This window comes from Solanum verrucosum, unplaced genomic scaffold (assembly GCF_900185275.1).
Source record: "Solanum verrucosum unplaced genomic scaffold, falcon-dt-bn FXZP01000280.1, whole genome shotgun sequence".
NCBI lineage: Eukaryota > Viridiplantae > Streptophyta > Magnoliopsida > Solanales > Solanaceae > Solanum > Solanum verrucosum.
The window spans coordinates 3,224,587-3,244,183 of NW_026019982.1; the positions used below are offsets into that span (position 1 = coordinate 3,224,587).

At 33.6% G+C, this 19,597-nt stretch overlaps 2 protein-coding genes across 2 annotated transcripts; one reads left to right on the forward strand and one right to left on the reverse strand.

Annotated features, from left to right (window-relative positions):
- The first annotated feature begins 4,104 nt into the window (after positions 1-4,104).
- Positions 4,105-4,554, forward strand: LOC125817716 (uncharacterized). Its single transcript, XM_049497264.1, has one exon. The coding sequence runs from the start codon at positions 4,105-4,107 to the stop codon at positions 4,552-4,554; it is 450 nt and encodes a 149-aa protein (XP_049353221.1).
- Positions 4,555-6,489: 1,935 nt separating this feature from the next.
- Positions 6,490-14,837, reverse strand: LOC125817524 (aconitate hydratase, cytoplasmic). Its single transcript, XM_049497067.1, has 20 exons — positions 14,300-14,837; positions 13,777-13,881; positions 13,526-13,686; positions 13,341-13,433; positions 12,928-13,113; positions 12,549-12,710; positions 11,400-11,544; positions 11,156-11,298; positions 11,013-11,069; positions 10,835-10,914; positions 10,674-10,749; positions 10,343-10,528; positions 10,189-10,256; positions 9,974-10,092; positions 9,742-9,863; positions 8,868-8,966; positions 8,309-8,788; positions 8,088-8,186; positions 7,751-7,993; positions 6,490-6,809 (listed from the first exon to the last, which is right to left on the reverse strand). The coding sequence occupies exons 1-20, from the start codon at positions 14,598-14,600 to the stop codon at positions 6,741-6,743; spliced, it is 2,994 nt and encodes a 997-aa protein (XP_049353024.1). The 5' UTR covers positions 14,601-14,837; the 3' UTR covers positions 6,490-6,740.
- Between the last annotated feature and the right edge of the window lie 4,760 nt (positions 14,838-19,597).

Genomic DNA, 19,597 nt, shown 5'->3' on the forward strand with positions numbered 1-19,597 from the left:
TTTTGTACATATCAAATATGAACGGGTTGAATTATTACCCATTTTATGTTAATCCATTTTTAACCATCCCAAATTTAACCCAACCCGCCCATTTGCCATTACATCCCTAATATTGACGTTTCTTTCACTTCTAAATAGTAAGTAAGATGTAAGCCTAAATCAAATTGATGGCAAGTAGAAACAAATCAATTTGATCTCTTTTGTTGCCTTTATGTCTAGTGATAAGAATAGTATAAGTTTGATTTTCTATTTCATTCTACAACCGTGTAAATGTTTGATGATTAATTTGTGGTGACTGAAGTAGTCTGATAATAGTTTTATTAACATCTATCAATTTTCTTACTGTTTTGTGTAACATGTGGCTATAATTGATTGTTGAAAAGTTAAACAAGTCTTAAGATAATTGAGCTTGATCGTCCTACATGTGCTTAAAGATGATTTACATCGAACATCCATAAATTCAAAGAAATAAAATCCGAGTTTTATTGGTTCGATTTGATTTATAGATTTAAAAATCCAACACAAATAGTTTGATTTGATATTTGAAAATTTCAAACCAACCGGGTCCGTACACACCCCTACGTGGAACTATAAAAAATGCTAGGCATATCAGGATTTATTTTTTTCAAAGAAGATAACAAGCATACACGAAATTAACTATTCCAGAACCATATGTTATAACAAATGAAAAAGATTTATCCGTTAATTAACGTGTTTAAACAATAAAGCAACACACACACAAATCACAATAATACTCTATATTGGTACGAATTATTGTTCAATAATATATATTGTCATGGACGGCTAGCTGAAAAGGAAATTACTTTAATTTGTCTGTAAACACTTAGAAGCATAAAGCTAGAAATTAATATAGGATATACGTACTTGCTGATTATACATGAAGTTGTAAAGCTTAATAAATTTATAAAACTAAAAAACTTATCTAGAAAAAGCTTATGGTGCCAGCAACATTAATTATTATCATTATATCTTAATCATTAATTAGAAAATCTTAATAGCTTAGTTGGTTTGGTCATCTGAACTTCTACCTTATTAATAATATATTTTTCTCGATGACACGAAAATAGTACTTTATTTTGATTTTATAAATTGACGAGTAATATGAGACGGAGGAGTATTATTATGACCAGATTCACATGCAAGAAGAAGCTTCCAAGATTGATGTTGCAAGAAAGCATTATAGTGAGTAATTAAATTCATAATTGGCAAAGAGAAATAGTACTAATATACCTAATCCCCATGTGAAGTTAGCTTTTAGAAAACTTCATCTCAAATATTTTCAACAGCCCTACAGTCACGGGAATACATAATTAATTTCTCATTTAATTTACTTCACTCACATGTAATGTAATGCACCTATTTTGAATATAATGCCATGAGCCCAGATCTGGCCTAATTAACTTGGATTCCATCATCTCTTACACCTTGTTTAGTGGGTTGTTATCTGTTGCGTTGTATTTTATTATATTGTTAGTTTAGATATAATGTTTGTTTAGATTGTTATTTAAATTATATTATATGTATCTGTGACACTCCAACTTAAGATAAGTTTCATATCCACAAAACACAAGAGATGTTGGGTATATAAATAAGCAAGTCTTACCCACTAGTGATACATTTTAAAGCTATGCGAGTTTAGGCCCAGAGAAGACAATATGATCACTAGTGGGCTGGGCTGTTATAGTATCGTTTAAATTCATTGTTAGATAACGACAGTTCTAACCTGTTTTGTGTAACGGCCAATTTGGTGTGATCGCGTTGTTACCATAATATTTTCTTCTATTTTAATTTGTTTTTACTTATTATTTAATAATTCTATTTTATCATTTACTCTACTTTTTCATAACAGCTCTACACCGTACCCTATTTTTCTTGTAGGTTTCATTATGGACGTGTGACATTATGTAACGACGGTGAACGATACAATCTATCTCAACATTATATTCATTAAAACAATATAGTACAATACAACACAATACAATACAATACAATATAATATATAACAAGTATAAATCCAAACAGAGTGTTAATTAATTATCTCTCCCAAGAATTTTTTTAAATATATACTTTTGAAGATTTGAGTCTTTTGATTTTACATGCTATATATGCGCAGATTGATTGAGATTTTTATGGTAATTAATAATTGGAAGACCATAATGAAGGGATTGGTTAGATGCCCTTTTTGTCTTTTTCGTCTATGGAGCCATATTAAGGCAAACTATAATCTAACATAAATTAAATTAATTAAAGACAGAACAAAAAAGGAAGAAATTGTGTGGGTGGTTATTGGTACCCTAAACCTGATTAAATGGAATTTGGGACCACTAAATGAGATGACTTAATTTTGAGGTCAATATATATAATCTAGTAGTATCCCTTAGTTTTTGAGAAATTATAATCACGGTACATTTTGTATCTTATATTTATATAAATATAAAGAAAAAATATTAAACATATATAAATATGTAATTATGAACTTAATAACTAAAATAAGCTATCGGCTCATGAGTGACAATTGACAAGTACGCTCATACAGAGGCTGAAGTCAGAATTTTAAGTTTATAAATTTGAAATTCTAGTTTTATTGTTAAGTTCTAAATTAATTAACAATTTGTACAGATTTAATAAATTTCTTATGTATGACAAATATAATATTTCAACCAAAGTTACTGAGTTCAACTAAATCCAACCATAATATACACACTAGCTCCACCTCAAATTCAGAATCCATAAACGCAACTTCAAATTCTAATTCTACCTCGGCCTTCATTTGATTTTGATGTTTTCACGAAACTTAATTCAAAACCTAACACAACAAAATATCACGTTTCCATGGGGTAGTAATTAAAACCAAAGACTTGAGTGTAAAATGTGGTGGCCAACTCAATTAAAAAGTTTTGGAGAACAACTCCTATTGTTTCTAACAAAACCTAGCTAATGTCCATACATAAAATTAAAGATTTTCAAATTAAAGCAGCCAAAATAATTTGTCATTAACTTGAAAGATGAAAAAATATATTGCACCTTGGACAGACATAAAAAAATAATAATCTAATTTTAGAAATTATAACTAAATATAATAAAGAGATCTCTACACAGGTGGTGATTTTGATCAACTGCAACATCCACAGGACCATATATATAGCTATATTTTATTTATTGATTTTTGTGACCAACCTTTTCACATGTGTATGTTATATGATGCCTAACAAAACATCATTTCTTTCTCCAAATCAACTGAATATTCGTTCACTTAATATATATTTGTGTATACAATTAATTAATCCTAAGAGTATTATTTGGTGGTTTCAAGAACATATTCTAACGTATGATGTTTATATCAAATCAATGAATAAATACATGATATATCTTTCATAAAGCTATTTGTTACTTAACTAAGGTTATATTGATGTATATATTCTCAGGATAATTTTCAACCACTATAATTAAATTACTTGATTTGATATCTAGCAGATCTAGAGTGTAACGTGTATGTGGAGGTTATAGAAACTTAATATAGTTTTTGCTCAATCCAATTCTTTTTAATTGTCATAGTGTCCTTTTTTAGAGTCAAGCGATTTGAAATTTGACTAACATTTTAAGACGTATTTTTTCATCATATTGATATAAAAAAAATTACAATTTATAAGACTTTCCGTATACTTTTTGAATATCTAAAATTTTATTTTAATATAACGAATGAATGTAATCTAATTTAGTTTTGAAAATTAGTCAAATTGACTCTCGAAAAATGTAACATGATAACTAAAAAGGAACGAAAAGAATAAACTATTTAACTATGAATTTGGTTATTATTGTACATTAACTTGGGAGAAACTCATAAATTTCAAATTCTGAATCCGTAACAGAGGTGCAAATAAGTACTTTTTAACAAACATACATAGTTTTGTTCAAAAAAAGAAGGCGAAAAAAGTGGCAACTCCATGTGCACTTCTCCTCTTTATATTTCAAGATTCTAACCTCCCACTACTCCTTCTCCTTATTCACCAAAAACTCCAATCATAATATTTTGTCAATCTTTTTTTTTTTTTCTATTCTCTTTGAAAATCTCTAAAAACACAAATGGGAAATTGCATGAGAATTAGTAGAGCACATGTTGTAGTTCATGATGATGAAGAGAAAAGAGTTGAAGAATTAGCACAAAAGGCAAAGGAACAAAGCAATGATAACAAGAGAAGAAAGAGTGTAAGATTTAAAGTTGTGGATGATGAAGAGAAAAAGGAAGAAGAGGGCAAAGAAATGATGATGAAAAAAGGTCATGTGGTGAGGATTAGAGTAGTGGTGACACAAGAAGAATTGAAGCAAATCTTGAATGGGAAATTGAATTTTTCATCAAAAGATGAATTTTTGAGAAAAATAAAGTCAGCAAGTAGAAGTAGTAGCAACAACAACAAAAGAAGATTATATGAAGATGGATCTAATTTTTCTTATGGAAAAGTGAGTTGTAGTAGTAGTAGTAGTAGAGGCACAAGTTGGAGGCCTGTTCTTGAGAGCATTCAAGAGGAACATTAATATTAATGTTTGTTATCAACATGAGTCGTGGTGAGATGGATGGTTGGATCTTTTTTATCTTTTGAAAGTATCGCACCTAGAAATGAGTCCTGCAATGCGCAAATTTGAATTAGTCATAGGAATATTATGTTGACTCTCTCTTCCTTTCTTTTTTTTTCTCTTTATCTTGTTAGAGCAACACTTTTAGACGTTGTTATACCGCAGTATAAGGTTAGTTTTTTGTTGTTTTTTTGTGTGTGATTGGGGAAGGGTTTTTCCAATATATCTAGAATTGGGTAAATCACGATTATTAAAAATCGACAATAGAGTCATTTTAACATATCTGTTGATGTACCTCATAGTTAGTTAGAATTATTTTTGTTTTTTTTGGTGTTATGTTTAGAATTTATATGTTATGGATATAAAGTGATTTCAATTGAACTCAGTATTTTTTGTTTGATTATTACATATCGAGTACCAAGGTAAACAAAATTATGCTTGTGCGTATATATATTGATTAGATTCATTTTGAATTAATAACTATAAATCTTAAATTCTCTTGTGAATATTATTTATTCAATGAGAAAATGGACCTTATATTTTGAAACAAGTTTTTTGTAATAGTGTGTAGCAGAGAGTTTTCCTTGTGCTTACTTGGTGGCACCTTGGAAAGCTCTTTCCAGGGAGGGCATAATTATTAAATCTAACAGATTAGAAAAAGAAATTAAGCAAAACTACAAAAGTGACCATATATGTGACTTTACAGACAGGCAATACTTATATATTTACGATTTATTAGAGCATTTTCTGGAAGAAACAATGGAAAAATTATTAAATTAACAAAATTCCAAATGTTGGTCAAAGACGAAATATATAGTGTGTGTTTTTTTTCATCATAGCTGGTGTCTGGTATCCACATTGGAGCACAGTTAAATCTGGATTTGCACCTAGATGTTCCACATTGGAGATAAAGTGTTTCTTAACAAAGGTGACTCTGTACCTAGGACTTGAACCCGAGACATCTGATTAAGAATGAAGAAATATTTATCACTCTACCAGAACCGTTGTAATTGGTTATTAGTGAACGTTTACATGTTCCCTAGTCGTAGCTCAAGTGAAGAATCTGACAAGACTAAATTAACTTATTTTAATCTTTTCCACTTGCCCATATTTTCTGCCTCAAGGGCTCCTATTTATAACAAAAGCTGTTTATTTTTTTATGGGTAAATTTTAGGAATCACATAATAATTTTAATATGAAATTACAATCTATCCCTCTTTAGTTTGTAATTACATTAATTCCTTAAAAAATAACATAAACCGGATACATAATATGTAGCTCGGATACATTAAAGAGTATCTCGGATACATCATAATATAAACCGGATACATTAAAAACTAGCTTGGATACATTATAAAATAAACCGGATACATAATATGTAGCTCGAATATATTAAATACTGGCTCGACTACATTAATATGTAGCTCGGATACATTAAAGAAATAAGGGATTTTAGAGGTTTTTAGAAATAGAAGGTGGATATTGGAAATAAGGGAACTTAAGACGTGTATTTCAATAATTTTTCCAAAAAAATAACGTTTTTTATGTGTGTACGTTGGTTTTCTTGGCCTCAACGAGTACCAACTGTTGAAATAAAAAAGGCAGACGATTTAATTTAACTCGTATTATTATGATGACCCTTGATGGATTTTATTTTAGTTATAGGACTTTCAATAGGATAAACGACAAGATATTCAATGTAATTTTACGAGTAGAGTCCATGAAAAAGAGATACAACATGAGGAGTTCCAAAGTATCATCCGTCATTGTACCACTCTAGAGTATCACCCAAGCACGATTAACTTCAGAGTTTTGATGGGATCCAGAGTTAGCATTGGTATGATCATATCAGTAAAACTAACAAAAAGAACTTTCAGCTTTTCAATGAAAACTTGCTGAAGAGAATCTCAATATAAATTTTATTACCAAAAAATGGTATAATGCTATCCGCTGGAAAAAAGACTAGCTTGACAGTGCCTTTAGAAGTAAATAAACAACACTTTGTCCAACAAAAGGGACATAAAAAAGTTTTAAAATCCTTTATTCCCTTGTCAAGTTTCTCTATTGAGAAGATGATCCTTCTCTCTGTCATCTTCCCGCAATTAAGCAGGCAGCTTGTAAACGTGGCCGAATAATCAAAGTGATCCTCATCGCTGTGTCAACTGACGAATGACATATTGAAGAATACCTCCATGGTTGAAATAAGCCAACTCCACCTGCACAAGATAAAAGAAGCTCTCAAATGTCAATACCTTACCAAGAACTAATGAATGGTGAAGGAGAAAGAGTGGGATATTCCCTGCTGCTGTTGTGACAGTATGCAACAGGAATAGGTGAACATTGCATGCGGGATTATGTGATTTAAAAGTTATATGAAAAAGTCACAGATTAGGATCTTCTATTTCTTATTTGAGCATTGAAGCTAGTCTAAGAATTTTGACGGTGATGACAGACCATTCTTATTTTGTACTTCACATATGTCATCTTCACATAATCATAAATGTAAATGTTGATTACTACCAAGGATGCACCATGATTTATTACTGTTTAAGAAACAATACTCTATACTGTTACGCCCCAATCCCAAACTAGTTAGGTTAGCTCTATGAATCCTCATTAGTCATGTCGCTCTGTGTGACACGTCACAATCCAGTAACCCCATTATTTACTGCACCCATATGAAGTCTGAATTTCCAACAATTTCCTTTTAGTCAAGTATTCTAGATCTTGACACCCTGTTATTTTTAATGATGCTGCTTCGATCTCAAACTAGTTAGGGGTGGCTACATGAAACCTCAATACCCAATTGAGCACATTGCATTCTACTAGTACTAAATAATGTCACAACACACACAAAAATATTGACATCCTTTGTTGAAGTTCAGTAAAAGACCCACAAAATTTTAAGTGCCCCAGCTCATTAAGGGCCCTAATTTAAATACACAAAAATAGCTTTAATAATAGATTTCTTTTATTTTCCCTTTTGTTCTTCTCCTTTCCTTCAGCACTATAGGCAAAATACTTTATAAATGTAAAAGAAAATCAAAGAGAGGCAGCATTTTTATCATGGAAAACAATTGTCATATCAACATCTTTCACACAATAAAACACCAGGAAATAAGATTAACAACTGAAAACAAAAGAGAGCTAGGAGTACCTCAGTGTCGAACCGCACTATGCAGGTGAAGGATTTTCCAGTATCTGTTTGTACAGTAACGTCTTGCCCAGGGCGGATCTCACTAATATTTTCAGGAAGATCAATGGTATATCGCTCTTGACCTGTCAATCCAAGTGTATCTGCATCCTCCCCAGCCTTAAAGCATAGAGGCACAATACCCATTCCTACCAAGTTACTACGATGAATCCTCTCGAAGCTCTTAGCAATTACAGCTTTAACTCCCTGTTAAATTGTTCTTTAGAAGTTAGGGAATCCTCTGGTAAAAAAGAAAAGGACAGGATCAACCAACTTAAGAATAAATGCTCAAGAAACCCACCAACAACATTGGTCCCTTGGCAGCCCAATCTCGGGAACTTCCACTTCCATATTCAGCTCCAGCCAAGATAATAGTGCTTTGTCCAGCGGATTTGTATTTCTAAAGGCATCATGTGTTTAAGAAGTGTCAACATAAAACAGCAAAAGTGAAATGCGCAATGCAAACTCTATCTTTGATGAAAACAGGATTTGAACCATTAAGAAACAGAGAAAGGAAAGTACCATAGCAGCATCAAACACAGATAGCTTTTCTCCAGAAGGAATGTGGACTGTCTTTGGACCAACCTCCCCATTTAACAGCTTGTTTACAAGGCGGATATTGGCGAAAGTACCCCTAGCCATAATTTCGTCATTACCACGACGGCTACCATATGAGTTGAAGTCCCTGCGATCGACACCCCGCTCCATAAGGTACCTAGCAGCAGGGCTATCTTTATGAATGCTTCCGGCAGGTGAAATGTGATCAGTAGTAATACTGTCGCCAAAGTTCAGCAAGCAGTAAGCATCCTTCACTCCATGAGGTCCAGGAGGATCCATGGTCATACCCTTGAAATATGGTGGCTCATGGATGTATGTAGATTTAGGATCCCATTGGTACAGCTTTGTTGTTGGCACAGATAATTCATTCCACATGGTATTTCCCTTTGTAATAGCTTCATATGTACTCTTGAACATGTCTGGCAATACACTTGATTGAACAACCTAACATGGAAAGTTCCATGGTAAATTTACTTTTTGCGTAATTGATCATGGGTACATAAGCACATAATAGAATACATACCTCAGCAATTTCTTCAGTTGATGGCCATATATCCCTGAAGTACACATCCTTCCCATCCTTTCCCACTCCAATTGGATCTTTCTCAAAGTCTATATCAACCTGCAAAGCATCGATAGTTCTCATCAGCAACATAAGTATACATGATAATGTACAATTAATATTGACATGTTAGACATCCATGAATATTTTCCACAATATCAGAGACCGAGATCAAGACCAAGACCAAGACCTATATCAGAGTGTGCATGAAAATTCAATGAGGGAATCTAGCATTGGAGCCCTGCTTTTTGTTATTGTATTTGTGCTCCTGAGAGCAATGCAGCTTGCACCAGGCAGAGTAATGTCTAAAGACATTCCAGGTAGCTCATTTATGGCCCTGCCTAAAGCACGATGCCTTTCACTTATTTAAAAGCATAATCCTTTTTTTTAACTTGTAATATGTTTTCCTCCTTTCACTTACTATAGAGAATAACATTAAGGCTGGTGTATAGTATGGAGGAAAACATTTTCTGATTATCCCATGTTCGGTTGGTCAAAACTTTTGGAAAACATTTTCTCTAGGAAAATAAGTTCCTTGAAAATGAGGAAAAATGTCGGGAAAACAAGTTCTACAAGTAACATTCCACATTAATTGTGTCCTCCCAACCCTCCAACACACCTCATCTTCACCCCCACCCCACGTAGCCCCCATTCCTAACACCACCACATCACCCCTACCTCCCATATTACTTATCTAGATTATATACAAGATAAACAAGTAAGAAAACCACTTATTTTCCAAGAAAACATTTTCCATGGACAACATTTTCCTTCGGACAGAACAAATAATTCTCCAGATAAATTCATCATAAATCTCTTAAGTGCATTCACTTACAGTGCCAGCAAGAGCATAGGCAACCACCAAGGGAGGTGAAGCAAGATAGTTTGCTCTTGTCAAGGCATGAACACGCCCCTCAAAGTTCCGATTTCCGGAGAGTACAGCAGCAGCAACAATGTCTGCAAAATACATACATTTTGAATTAGTCAAACAATATAGCAAAATGATCATGACCTAGATAAAGTCCAGACAGTAATATTTTAATTTAGAATCAATTGTATGGACTCACCGTTCTCTGATATGGCAGAAGCAACAGATTCATCCAAGTCCCCAGAGTTCCCAATACAAGTGGTGCAGCCATAGCCAACAATGTTGAAACCTTGCTGATTTAAATACTTCTGTAGACCACTGTTACGTGCAGAAAATAACATATCACAATGTTTTCAAATAACAATGGTCTGGGTTAGTAGAAACTTTGCTCTTTAAGAAACTTCCAATCAATACCTCTTGAGTAAATATTTTGTAACAACACCAGAGCCTGGGGCAAGGCTTGTTTTAACCCATGGCTTAACCTGGAAAATAATCAGGAACAAGGATTAAGATGGCATGCCTGAACTTACAATCAAATGAAAAGGCAAGTATATGGAGTAGCACTAACATGTAGACCCAGCTCAGATGCCTTTTTGGCAACCAGAGCTGCTCCTAGCATAACACTGGGATTGGATGTATTTGTGCAACTTGTGATAGCAGCAATCACAACACTGCCATGTTTGAGCTCTGCAGGTTGCCCATGGAAGGAAAACTTGGCCACTTTATCTTGCACCTCTTTTGGCACAGCAAATCCCTGCATCAATGTATAGCAAGTTGGATTAGCATTTCCAGAAGTCAGAATCTGGGGTTGGGTACTTTATAGTCTCACAACAATTTAAGTTACAAGTTGATCAACCAAGAGAACTAGTGGTAAATATCAAAATGAATAGCTCGCTCACCTTGAATCCAACTTTGTTATCTAGGCAAGCATGCCAGTCAGACTTCATTTCTTTCAAAGGCACACGGTCATGAGGTCTGTAAAGGATTAAAAACCATTTATATAGACCAACCTTAAAGCACATGCATCTTAAATCAGAATTTATCCAAGCCGGGAAAATACCTCTTTGGCCCTGACAGACATGGCTCAACATCGGCAAGGTCTAGGTTCATATAAGAAGAGTACACTTTTTCTTGTTGAGGCTGAAACAATTTTTTTTAAAAGTGTAAGGGAAAGTAACGGTGATTCAATAGGAAAACTGAAACTAGAGCAACCACAACTGAGGTAGGACAGGAAATACCTCATTATGATCGACAAACATATTATTTGCACGGAGATATGCCTCCACCATTCCAACCTAATTTTTGCACAGAGGGTTAGCCACATATAAAGAAGAACTGTCACACTCTATCTTCACTTAAAAGTAAATGTCTGAACACTTACTATTTCATCACTTCTCCCCGTTAACTTGAGGTATTGCAGAGTAACATGATCTACAGGGAAGAAACCCATTGTTGCACCATATTCAGGAGCCATGTTTGCAATGGTGGCCCTGTCAGCCAATGAAAGACCACTCATTCCACCACCTACATAAAAACAGAGAAGTAGTCAAGTCCTTGCCTGGTGGACCTATTAACCAATGGTTAAACTATTTGTGTGGGAAAGTAGTCGATGTTTAGATATCTACCATAGAATTCAACAAACTTTCCAACAACACCATGCTTCCTCAGCATTTGAGTGACAGTCAGAACCAAGTCGGTGGCAGTTACACCATTTCGCAAATTCCCTGATAGCTTGAACCCAACAACTCCAGGCAACACCATGCTCATTGGCTGTCAGTATCCAGAAGAAGCATTACAAAAGCGCCATCCGAAGTACAAATATCAGAATAAATATCAAAGTATTTTCATAATTAAGTGATCATCACCTAGACAGCAATTCTTTTATAGACATAAAGCAAACAGAAGAACAGGCAAGCAGCAAAGCCACAGGAAAGACAGAATTGTTTCCTGCTCAGATTAAGTGGAGCACAGTGCATACTATTCTAAGATGAGGAAAAATAACATCCTATTCCGACTTGATCTGATTTTTATTCGAAGATAGCTGGCTACATACACTAAATACTAAATGGAAAAGTATAACCAAAACTCTTTTTCTTTTTTTTGAGAATGAATCAAAACTCTTTTTCTTAACAAGTTAGAATCTCTCTCTTTTTCATTATTGTCAAATTGACATACGAAACTGGTCAAATGCATTAACTACACGAAGACTCATGAATAACCTTCTTCATTTGGATGACTTCGTGATCACCAAAATTAGCTTTCAGGAATACATAGAATTTTGGGAAGAGCCCAAAAAATAGAATTAGAAATGGGTCAGTGGATGCAATCTAAAACCATCTGTAAGGAAAGAAGAAATACAAGGTCAGACAAATGAGGCAAGGAAAAGCCCTACATGATCCACTATCATGCTCCTCTCTAATCTAGAGTATTAAGGTTAAAGAAGAACTTCACTCCCTTGCTCCAACTTGGCATAGTTATATATGAGTGTTAAAAAAATCATGTTTAGTCTAATAAGGAGAAAATTGTGCCGACTTATTACATCTTAAACTTGTGTAACTGTATACACTGATTGATGTCCCTCCATTAACTTCTACACGTGCCAGTCATATTCTACACTAGAAATTTGTCAAAATGCAGATATGAACACGTGTCACAAGAGCAAAGTGGTACACCTAAGCAAAAAGGCATAGCTATCAAATCTTTGCAGCAACACACGAATAAACCGGGATTCACAAAGGGATAAAAGGGTAATCATCGCACTCATAGTTTCATACCTGGCCAAGCATTGCAGCTTCTGCCTCAATACCTCCGACACCCCAGCCAGCAACTCCTAGCCCATCAATCATGGTGGTGTGGGAATCTGTTCCGACCACGCTATCTGGGTAGAGCAAGCCTTCCCTATTAAAGACAACCCTTCCAAGATATTCAAGATTCACCTAAAATTACAATAGAGAAAAATATTATCAGTTTTGCAAATGCACTGTTTCAGAAGTGGAATCTCACTCCAAATTCTCTAACGAGGGAAGATAAGTAAGAACATATAAAGTTAAGAATTCATGATTCAAGAAATAGCTAGAGCGCAGCACAACTATCACATTGACCAAATCCGGAAGCACAAGCAGCTAAGTCACATTCAGTTTTCAGGTCCAATACCTGATGCACAATACCAGACCCAGGTGGAACAACAAGCATGTTTTGGAAAGCATTGGATCCCCACTTAAGAAAGGCAAATCTCTCCTTGTTCCTTTGGAATTCAAGCTCCATATTAGCCTGGACTGCATTTTCTGACCTTGTTACATCAACTTGAACTGAGTGATCAATAACTAGGTCGACAGGAACCTGATATGATATTCCAAAAAAAAAAAATCACCATGAAGTGGTATGATATTCATTCATGAAAAGAATTAAAAGAACTGTAACCAAGAAACTTAAGCATATAAGTGTGAGTGATGAATGAGACAGCATATGCAATTCAACGCTTATGAACTGAAGTAAAGACTTTACTGCATTCTTTTTGCATAGTTCAAGAGACTTTGCCACAATCCACTAACTAGAAAGTATCATACCAATGGATTAATCTTGTCAGAATCACTGCCAAGGTTGTTCATGGCATCACGCATGCAAGCAAGGTCCACCACAGCTGGTACACCAGTAAAATCCTGCCAACAAGACAAATCAGTCAGGTGAGTTCATCACACTGCATTCTTTTTTCATTCTCTTTTAATGTTGCAAACATGCAAAAGCCCAGTACCTGCAGCAAGACACGGGCAGGCTTGAAGGGTATCTCCACAAGCTTAGGTGCAGAATTTTCCCAGTCAATAATCTTTTCAACATCTTCCTTTTTCACTTGAAAGTTGTCACAATTACGGATTGCTGATTCAAGAAGAATCCTAATAGAATATGGTAGCTTGTCTGTCACATAGGAACCAAAAAACCAAGAATAATCAATAATAGGAACAGATCAAAATGACTATAAGAATGTACCAGGGCCTTAAAAGTTACCAATCCTGGGATCATTGAGAGCAGGTAAGCTATAGAACTTTCCGAATTCACCACCTCCAGGCTTTGGAAGACCAGTGAGGATTCCCTTAAATGGGTTCTCTGCAGCTGAATCCATCATAAAAAAGGAATCAGATTCTTGATTTTCTACTAAGAATTGATTCACTCACAACAACTCCTGGTAATCCTTCTCACAAAAATCTAAGTTTTTTATGAAATATCAAACCACAAACACAAATAATAAAAATGAAATATCTTGGGTCAACTTCAAAGTCTCCCACTCATAGGTCCTACCCACCACGTTCCACTAACCTGTCTCAATGCTGATTATTATTACTCCATTATTATCACAAATAAATCATATTCTTCCGATTAATTTTTATAATCTCTAAATAATCAAAAAAACAAAATTACCCAGAAAACAAATCTAGATTTACGAGAACCCCAGAAAATCAAAAACTTTTTTACGCTACCTTTATGGATCACTAATAGAATTGGGGGAAATTAAGTAAAACGACAAAAGTACCCATGGTAGCTAGTTTCCGATGAAACCCGTTGAGAGCAGGGGCAGCAGTCCTGATCTGAGCAGTAAGACTGATCGGAGACTTCCAATCAACACCGTGACTCCACCTCGGTACAGAGCAACGTAGAGACCGGAGCGTTGATGAATAACGCTGCTGATTACCAGAAGCAACCCCAGCACCAGCACGACAAGGCGCGTGAGCAGCACTAGAAGTTGAAGCAAGCGGCCTTGTAACAGAAGAAGATGCTCTCAATAATGAAGAAGCAGCAGAAGAAGAGTACTTGCGAGCTGTATTACTATACATGACTACCAATATATATAGTTTTTTTTCTCAAATCACATTCAATCGTTTCTCCTAGGGTTGTGTGCCCAAACAAAAAAAGGGAAATTGCTGATGAAGATGAAGATGGTGACGAAGAAGATATGGTGATTTGAATTATTGATTTATGATATGGAAAGGACAGTGCCGAAGCTGCGGCACATCAAATGGAGCTAAAATAAAAAAGCTTGGCTGATTATGCGTTATGGTGTTTTTTCGTTTTTTTATTTTTATATAAAGGAGGGAGGGGAGAAAGGGAATAATAATTAAAATGAATATGATTAGGTCAAAATTATCGATTTATGCGCTACTTTGTTTTGACAATTAATTTTTAAAAAAATAAAATGAAAGATAACTTTTGCCATTTGAAAATGTCAATTTTTTTTAAAAAAATTTTATAATGGATGATCTCAATACTTCACATCTATAATATAAAAATAATATTATTTTCGTCTCATTTTATGTGATATTTTTCGTACATAAAGATTTAAACAAGTCTATATTTGATCATAGATCATTTAATCATTTTGGTTTATCAATTATTGTGACTTGCAGTATTTTTTTATGTACTTTACAAATATATAAATGTCATTTTAAAAAATTGAATATTTCATGTGTAAATTTTCGATTAAACTTAAATTGTCTGACATTAAAAAAAAAAGTGTTATATATAAAGTGGGACAGAGAAAATATAAAGATCGATTGACGACATCTTCTTCAATATGTTTTTTTTTTCTATGAAACCATCCATGTAATCGATATTATTACCGATAGTATCACTTTCTTTTTAGTTTTACGGTAACAAAAAAAACAAAAAGCAGATTGGAATAGAAATTTTAAGTCGATTAGAATTTATTGTTTTTAGTATTTATTAATTAATATTTAGTTAGAATTTGTTTATCTTAGTTTGAAATAGATTTTCTAATTTTAGTTTAATTTGATTTCGTATTATTATAAATAGAGATGTTACTAATTATTTTCAATATACGAAAAATATATCAAACAAGAAAACTCTATGTAAAAATAAAGAGGACTTGAGTTAAGATTCAAGAATTTTTGAGTTTATAAATAAAATATTCTTGTTCAATTTATAAGTTTTATTGTTAAATTGGAGTAAATAATGAGGGAGTTCGTTCTATTTTTATCAATTAATTTTATTTTTTTAAATGTAGATAAAGGAAGAAATGACTATTATTGGGGCTTGTGGCACACTTCCACAGGCCACAAGTCACCCATGGAAATTTGCATTAAAGTCCTTCTCTTTCTTCTTGCTTTTCTTTTTCACTCCACTATTATTATTTTAGTGAACAATTATTCAATCAATTGGCCCCATAACAATTAACTACTATATCAATGTACATATTAATTAAAGAGAAAATAGCACTTTAAGTCCCTATATTAATATTATATTATGATTTTAATTCTTTTATCATTCGGATTATCGTCATTGATCTTCAATTATATTATGTGAGTGATTTTGATCCTACAGTAACTAAATGCCTTCAAATTTAATAGACAGGATAGTTTTAATATTAAATCTAATTTGAGAAGTATTGATCTTGTAAAGTTTATTAATAGATTCTTCAAGATACGTGTCTCAATTAGTATCTATTTCTGTTAGTAATAAGTTAAAAATCAAAATCACTCATATAATATAATTGAAGGTCAATGATGATAAGTTGTATAATATAAGAACTAAAATCAGAATATAGCATTAACATAGGGATTAAAAAAATTATTTAACCTTATTTTAATTAATGTGAAAATAAGGACATTTTTTAAACTAAAAGTCAGAATTAAACGAATGAAGTCATGTGTTATCTGGCCTGGCCAAAAAAGGAGACGAATCATTTATATTCTTTTGAAAATATTTTGGAAAAACATTTGATTCTTCGAGAAAGATGAGGAAAACATATGCTTCATGGTCCTAAATTACCAACAATCGAGGGTTTGTTTTCACTAGAAATATATTTTTATTTTTTTTATGTTTTGTTAATCAATTTTTTTTTAATCATAAAATAAGAAAAACAAATTTTATAATTTTAAATATGATAATTATCCCCCCCCCCCCCTCCCACCACCACCAAACACTCTCTAATCCTCCGTCTTTCGATGTGAATTTAGAATTTAATTTTTTAAACTTTTATTTAACCCATTGAATATTTATAGTTATAGATTTATCTCTAATTTGTTATAATTTCATAAATTCTTACATATATATTTATATTCTACGTCGAAAAATACCAAGTTTATGGTACCTCCCTTTCAAAAGTACGTACAAAAGTAAGTGTACTTAATACATTTTATAAGAAAATGATTAAAGATATATACATAAAATAAAAATTTTAAAAGGGAAAAAGTCTTGAGTGAATTTTTTTAAAAACACAAGTAGAGAATTAGTTGAGGGAAAGGAAGGGTGAAGGTTCCCCGACTAAAGAAAGATACGAATGGGCACCCCTCAATAAGGGCTTTTACAAAACCCTTGGGCCACTTTTTCTCTTTTTAATTTATAAAATACTCTTTGCTTTCGATTTCGCACAGATAGTAATCAATACGAAGAGTTTACCATAATATTCGTATTAATTGATGCATAGTATTAGATTTTGTGAAATAATTTGAGGAATAAAATTATTAATATCAAAGATGACAAATAGAATTAATTTTATTTTTGAAACCATAGACGAGTAAAAATATACTTATATTTATTCATGTTGAAAAGGAAATGTGTAGTTGGACGAATTGAACTTCTCTTCTCGGCTGACCTTTCGCTTTTTCACAACTGTTCAAATTATTAGACACCATAAGACTTTTCTATAAGAAAAAAAAGCCTATGAATTGAATGTTGTCTTCATACTAATTTGATTGGCTCTTGAACAAATAATATACCTCATGTAATTTTGTAAGTGGACTTTTGGAACAAGTGTTTTTCATATTTTATTTCAAAAACATAATAAATTTATCTAATTGATTTATAGTTTTTCTTTATAACTTAGGTAATAGAGAATGTGAAATATTCGTCATTTTAAGAGTAATAAGAAAGAAATGTTTGAAATCAAACTCGTAACATCATAACTATTGAACAATCTTTTATACGCATTGATTTTCAACCTTAAATACTTATTTTTCAAGACATCATTTAATAGGGGATAATTTGGTAAAATATTTATATCAATAATTATTTTCTTAATGGGTGTGCCAAGTTAAACTGTAACCAGTAAAAATTCGTTGTTACTCAACAGCTCAGTGGTAGAGCTGGATAGGTCAAACTATTGGAAGAAAATAGAAAAGGAAGACCGAGTGGGATCAAAGAAAGTAGCGGGCTGATCACTAAATAGATACAAAATAACTCCCAGAAATATAGTCATCCATGCCCCCTCGCGTCAATCCCACGAGCCTCTTATCCATTCTCATTGAACGACAGTGAGGGAGCAAATCCAACTAGAAAAACTCGGGTGCGGCATATTCATGGACTGGTAAAGCGAACTCTCAATTTGATCAGGAGAGGCTAGAGATCTCTCTATCTTTTCCCAAATTCCGACTAGCGCAGTTCTTTTTCTCGACCAAGGCATTCTACCTTTGTCGAATCGAAACCAACACCACTGCATTGCGCTCAAACAGTTGAGTGGCCGCCTTGTGAACTCATTCCTGCTTTTGCAATACCAGCGCATCTTGTGCCACAGAATCGGTTGTGCTTTACCTCTTCCCCTCTATCAAAAGATTGCCTTATCTTATTGTCGTTCAATCTCTAAGGCGGGTTTCCGCTGAGAACGGAATAGTGTTTTTTTTCAGAAAAGAAATTCTTTCTTTTTTGATCCAGAGGAAGCAACCCGTCTGCTGTGGCGGAGCGGCTTTTTTCTTTCACAATAAGACCTGGACGATTATCCCAATTTCGGCATTCACAGCACGTAGGTTAATTTATCGGATAGTTTCAGTCCAGCTGAGCTACCTGAACCATTTTGAAATAAGTCTCCTTTCTCTATATAATTTGCCCTGCCCCAGAATTTTGACGATGACGAAAGCCTCTATCTTGAATTGAAGGGCTGATTCCCCTTCATCTTCGGGCAAACGGGTGAACTCAGGTTTGGGAACTCATGTCTTCTCGATCGCCTTCTTGATTGTTGCATTGGTTTAGTCAATCCGACCGGCGCACTTGCTTTTGTTGTAGTTTGTTAGTCTCCTTTGATTCGTAAACCAACCGGAGCAAGAACTGAACAGAGGCATTCATAGAAGTCTATTTTGAAACATCTATTTTGAGAATTTTTTTTTTCGATTCCGCGCATTGGAACTGAAAAGGGCTATCATAAACAGCCACCACACTAGCTGGCTGGTGCATTGGCCTTACCGTAAGAAGTCCGAGAGCGATATATCTCGTGACACGCTCCGCGTGATATTTTTTTTTTTTAGAAAGTCCAATCTTCCTTGGGGTTTTAGTGGGAGTTCCTTTTTGATGCCCATTCGCGAGTGGCTAAAGGGAAATTTGCTTGTTCCGATAGTTAGTCTAACCCCTTTCCCACAACATTCCAGTAAAAATGAACGGAGGGAATACAAAGAAAGAGGTTCCTATAAAAAAAGTCCACTACATTATTATAAATTCTTTAAAGACATTGACATAAGATTAAATAAAGTGTTTAATAAAATTGGGATTGTCCTAATCACGATCAGATATATGATACAGTACTAGTCTTTTTAATTTGGGTTAGTTTCCAAACTATTTTTTTTTTTCAATTTGTTCCAGAATCTGCCACCTCACTGACATGCCAGTTTTCATGCACTTCAAATTTATTTGCCAAGGCTTCAACAACTATCCTATTTGGAAATATCCGAATCCAGATTTATTTTCAATTCACTAAAGCATTTTGTCAATTTATACGTCTTTCCTCATTTTTGGATGAGAAAGTATCTACCATAAGCTTTTTTTATTTTAACCCTCGTAAATTTCAATTTACTTCATTATCCACAAAGGATCCAGCAAATCAAGAAAA

Excerpts from the sequence above, each read along its gene's own strand:
- LOC125817716 (XM_049497264.1), top strand. The coding sequence starts at position 4,105 with ATGGGAAATTGCATGAGAATTAGTAGAGCACATGTTGTAGTTCATGAT.
- LOC125817524 (XM_049497067.1), bottom strand. The coding sequence starts at position 14,600 with ATGTATAGTAATACAGCTCGCAAGTACTCTTCTTCTGCTGCTTCTTCA. Across the intron at positions 12,711-12,927 it reads GGTCTGGTATTGTGCATCAG|GTGAATCTTGAATATCTTGG; the intron begins GTATTGGACCTG and ends TTGTAATTTTAG. Across the intron at positions 9,864-9,973 it reads TTCTGCCATATCAGAGAACG|ACATTGTTGCTGCTGCTGTA; the intron begins GTGAGTCCATAC and ends TGTATTTTGCAG.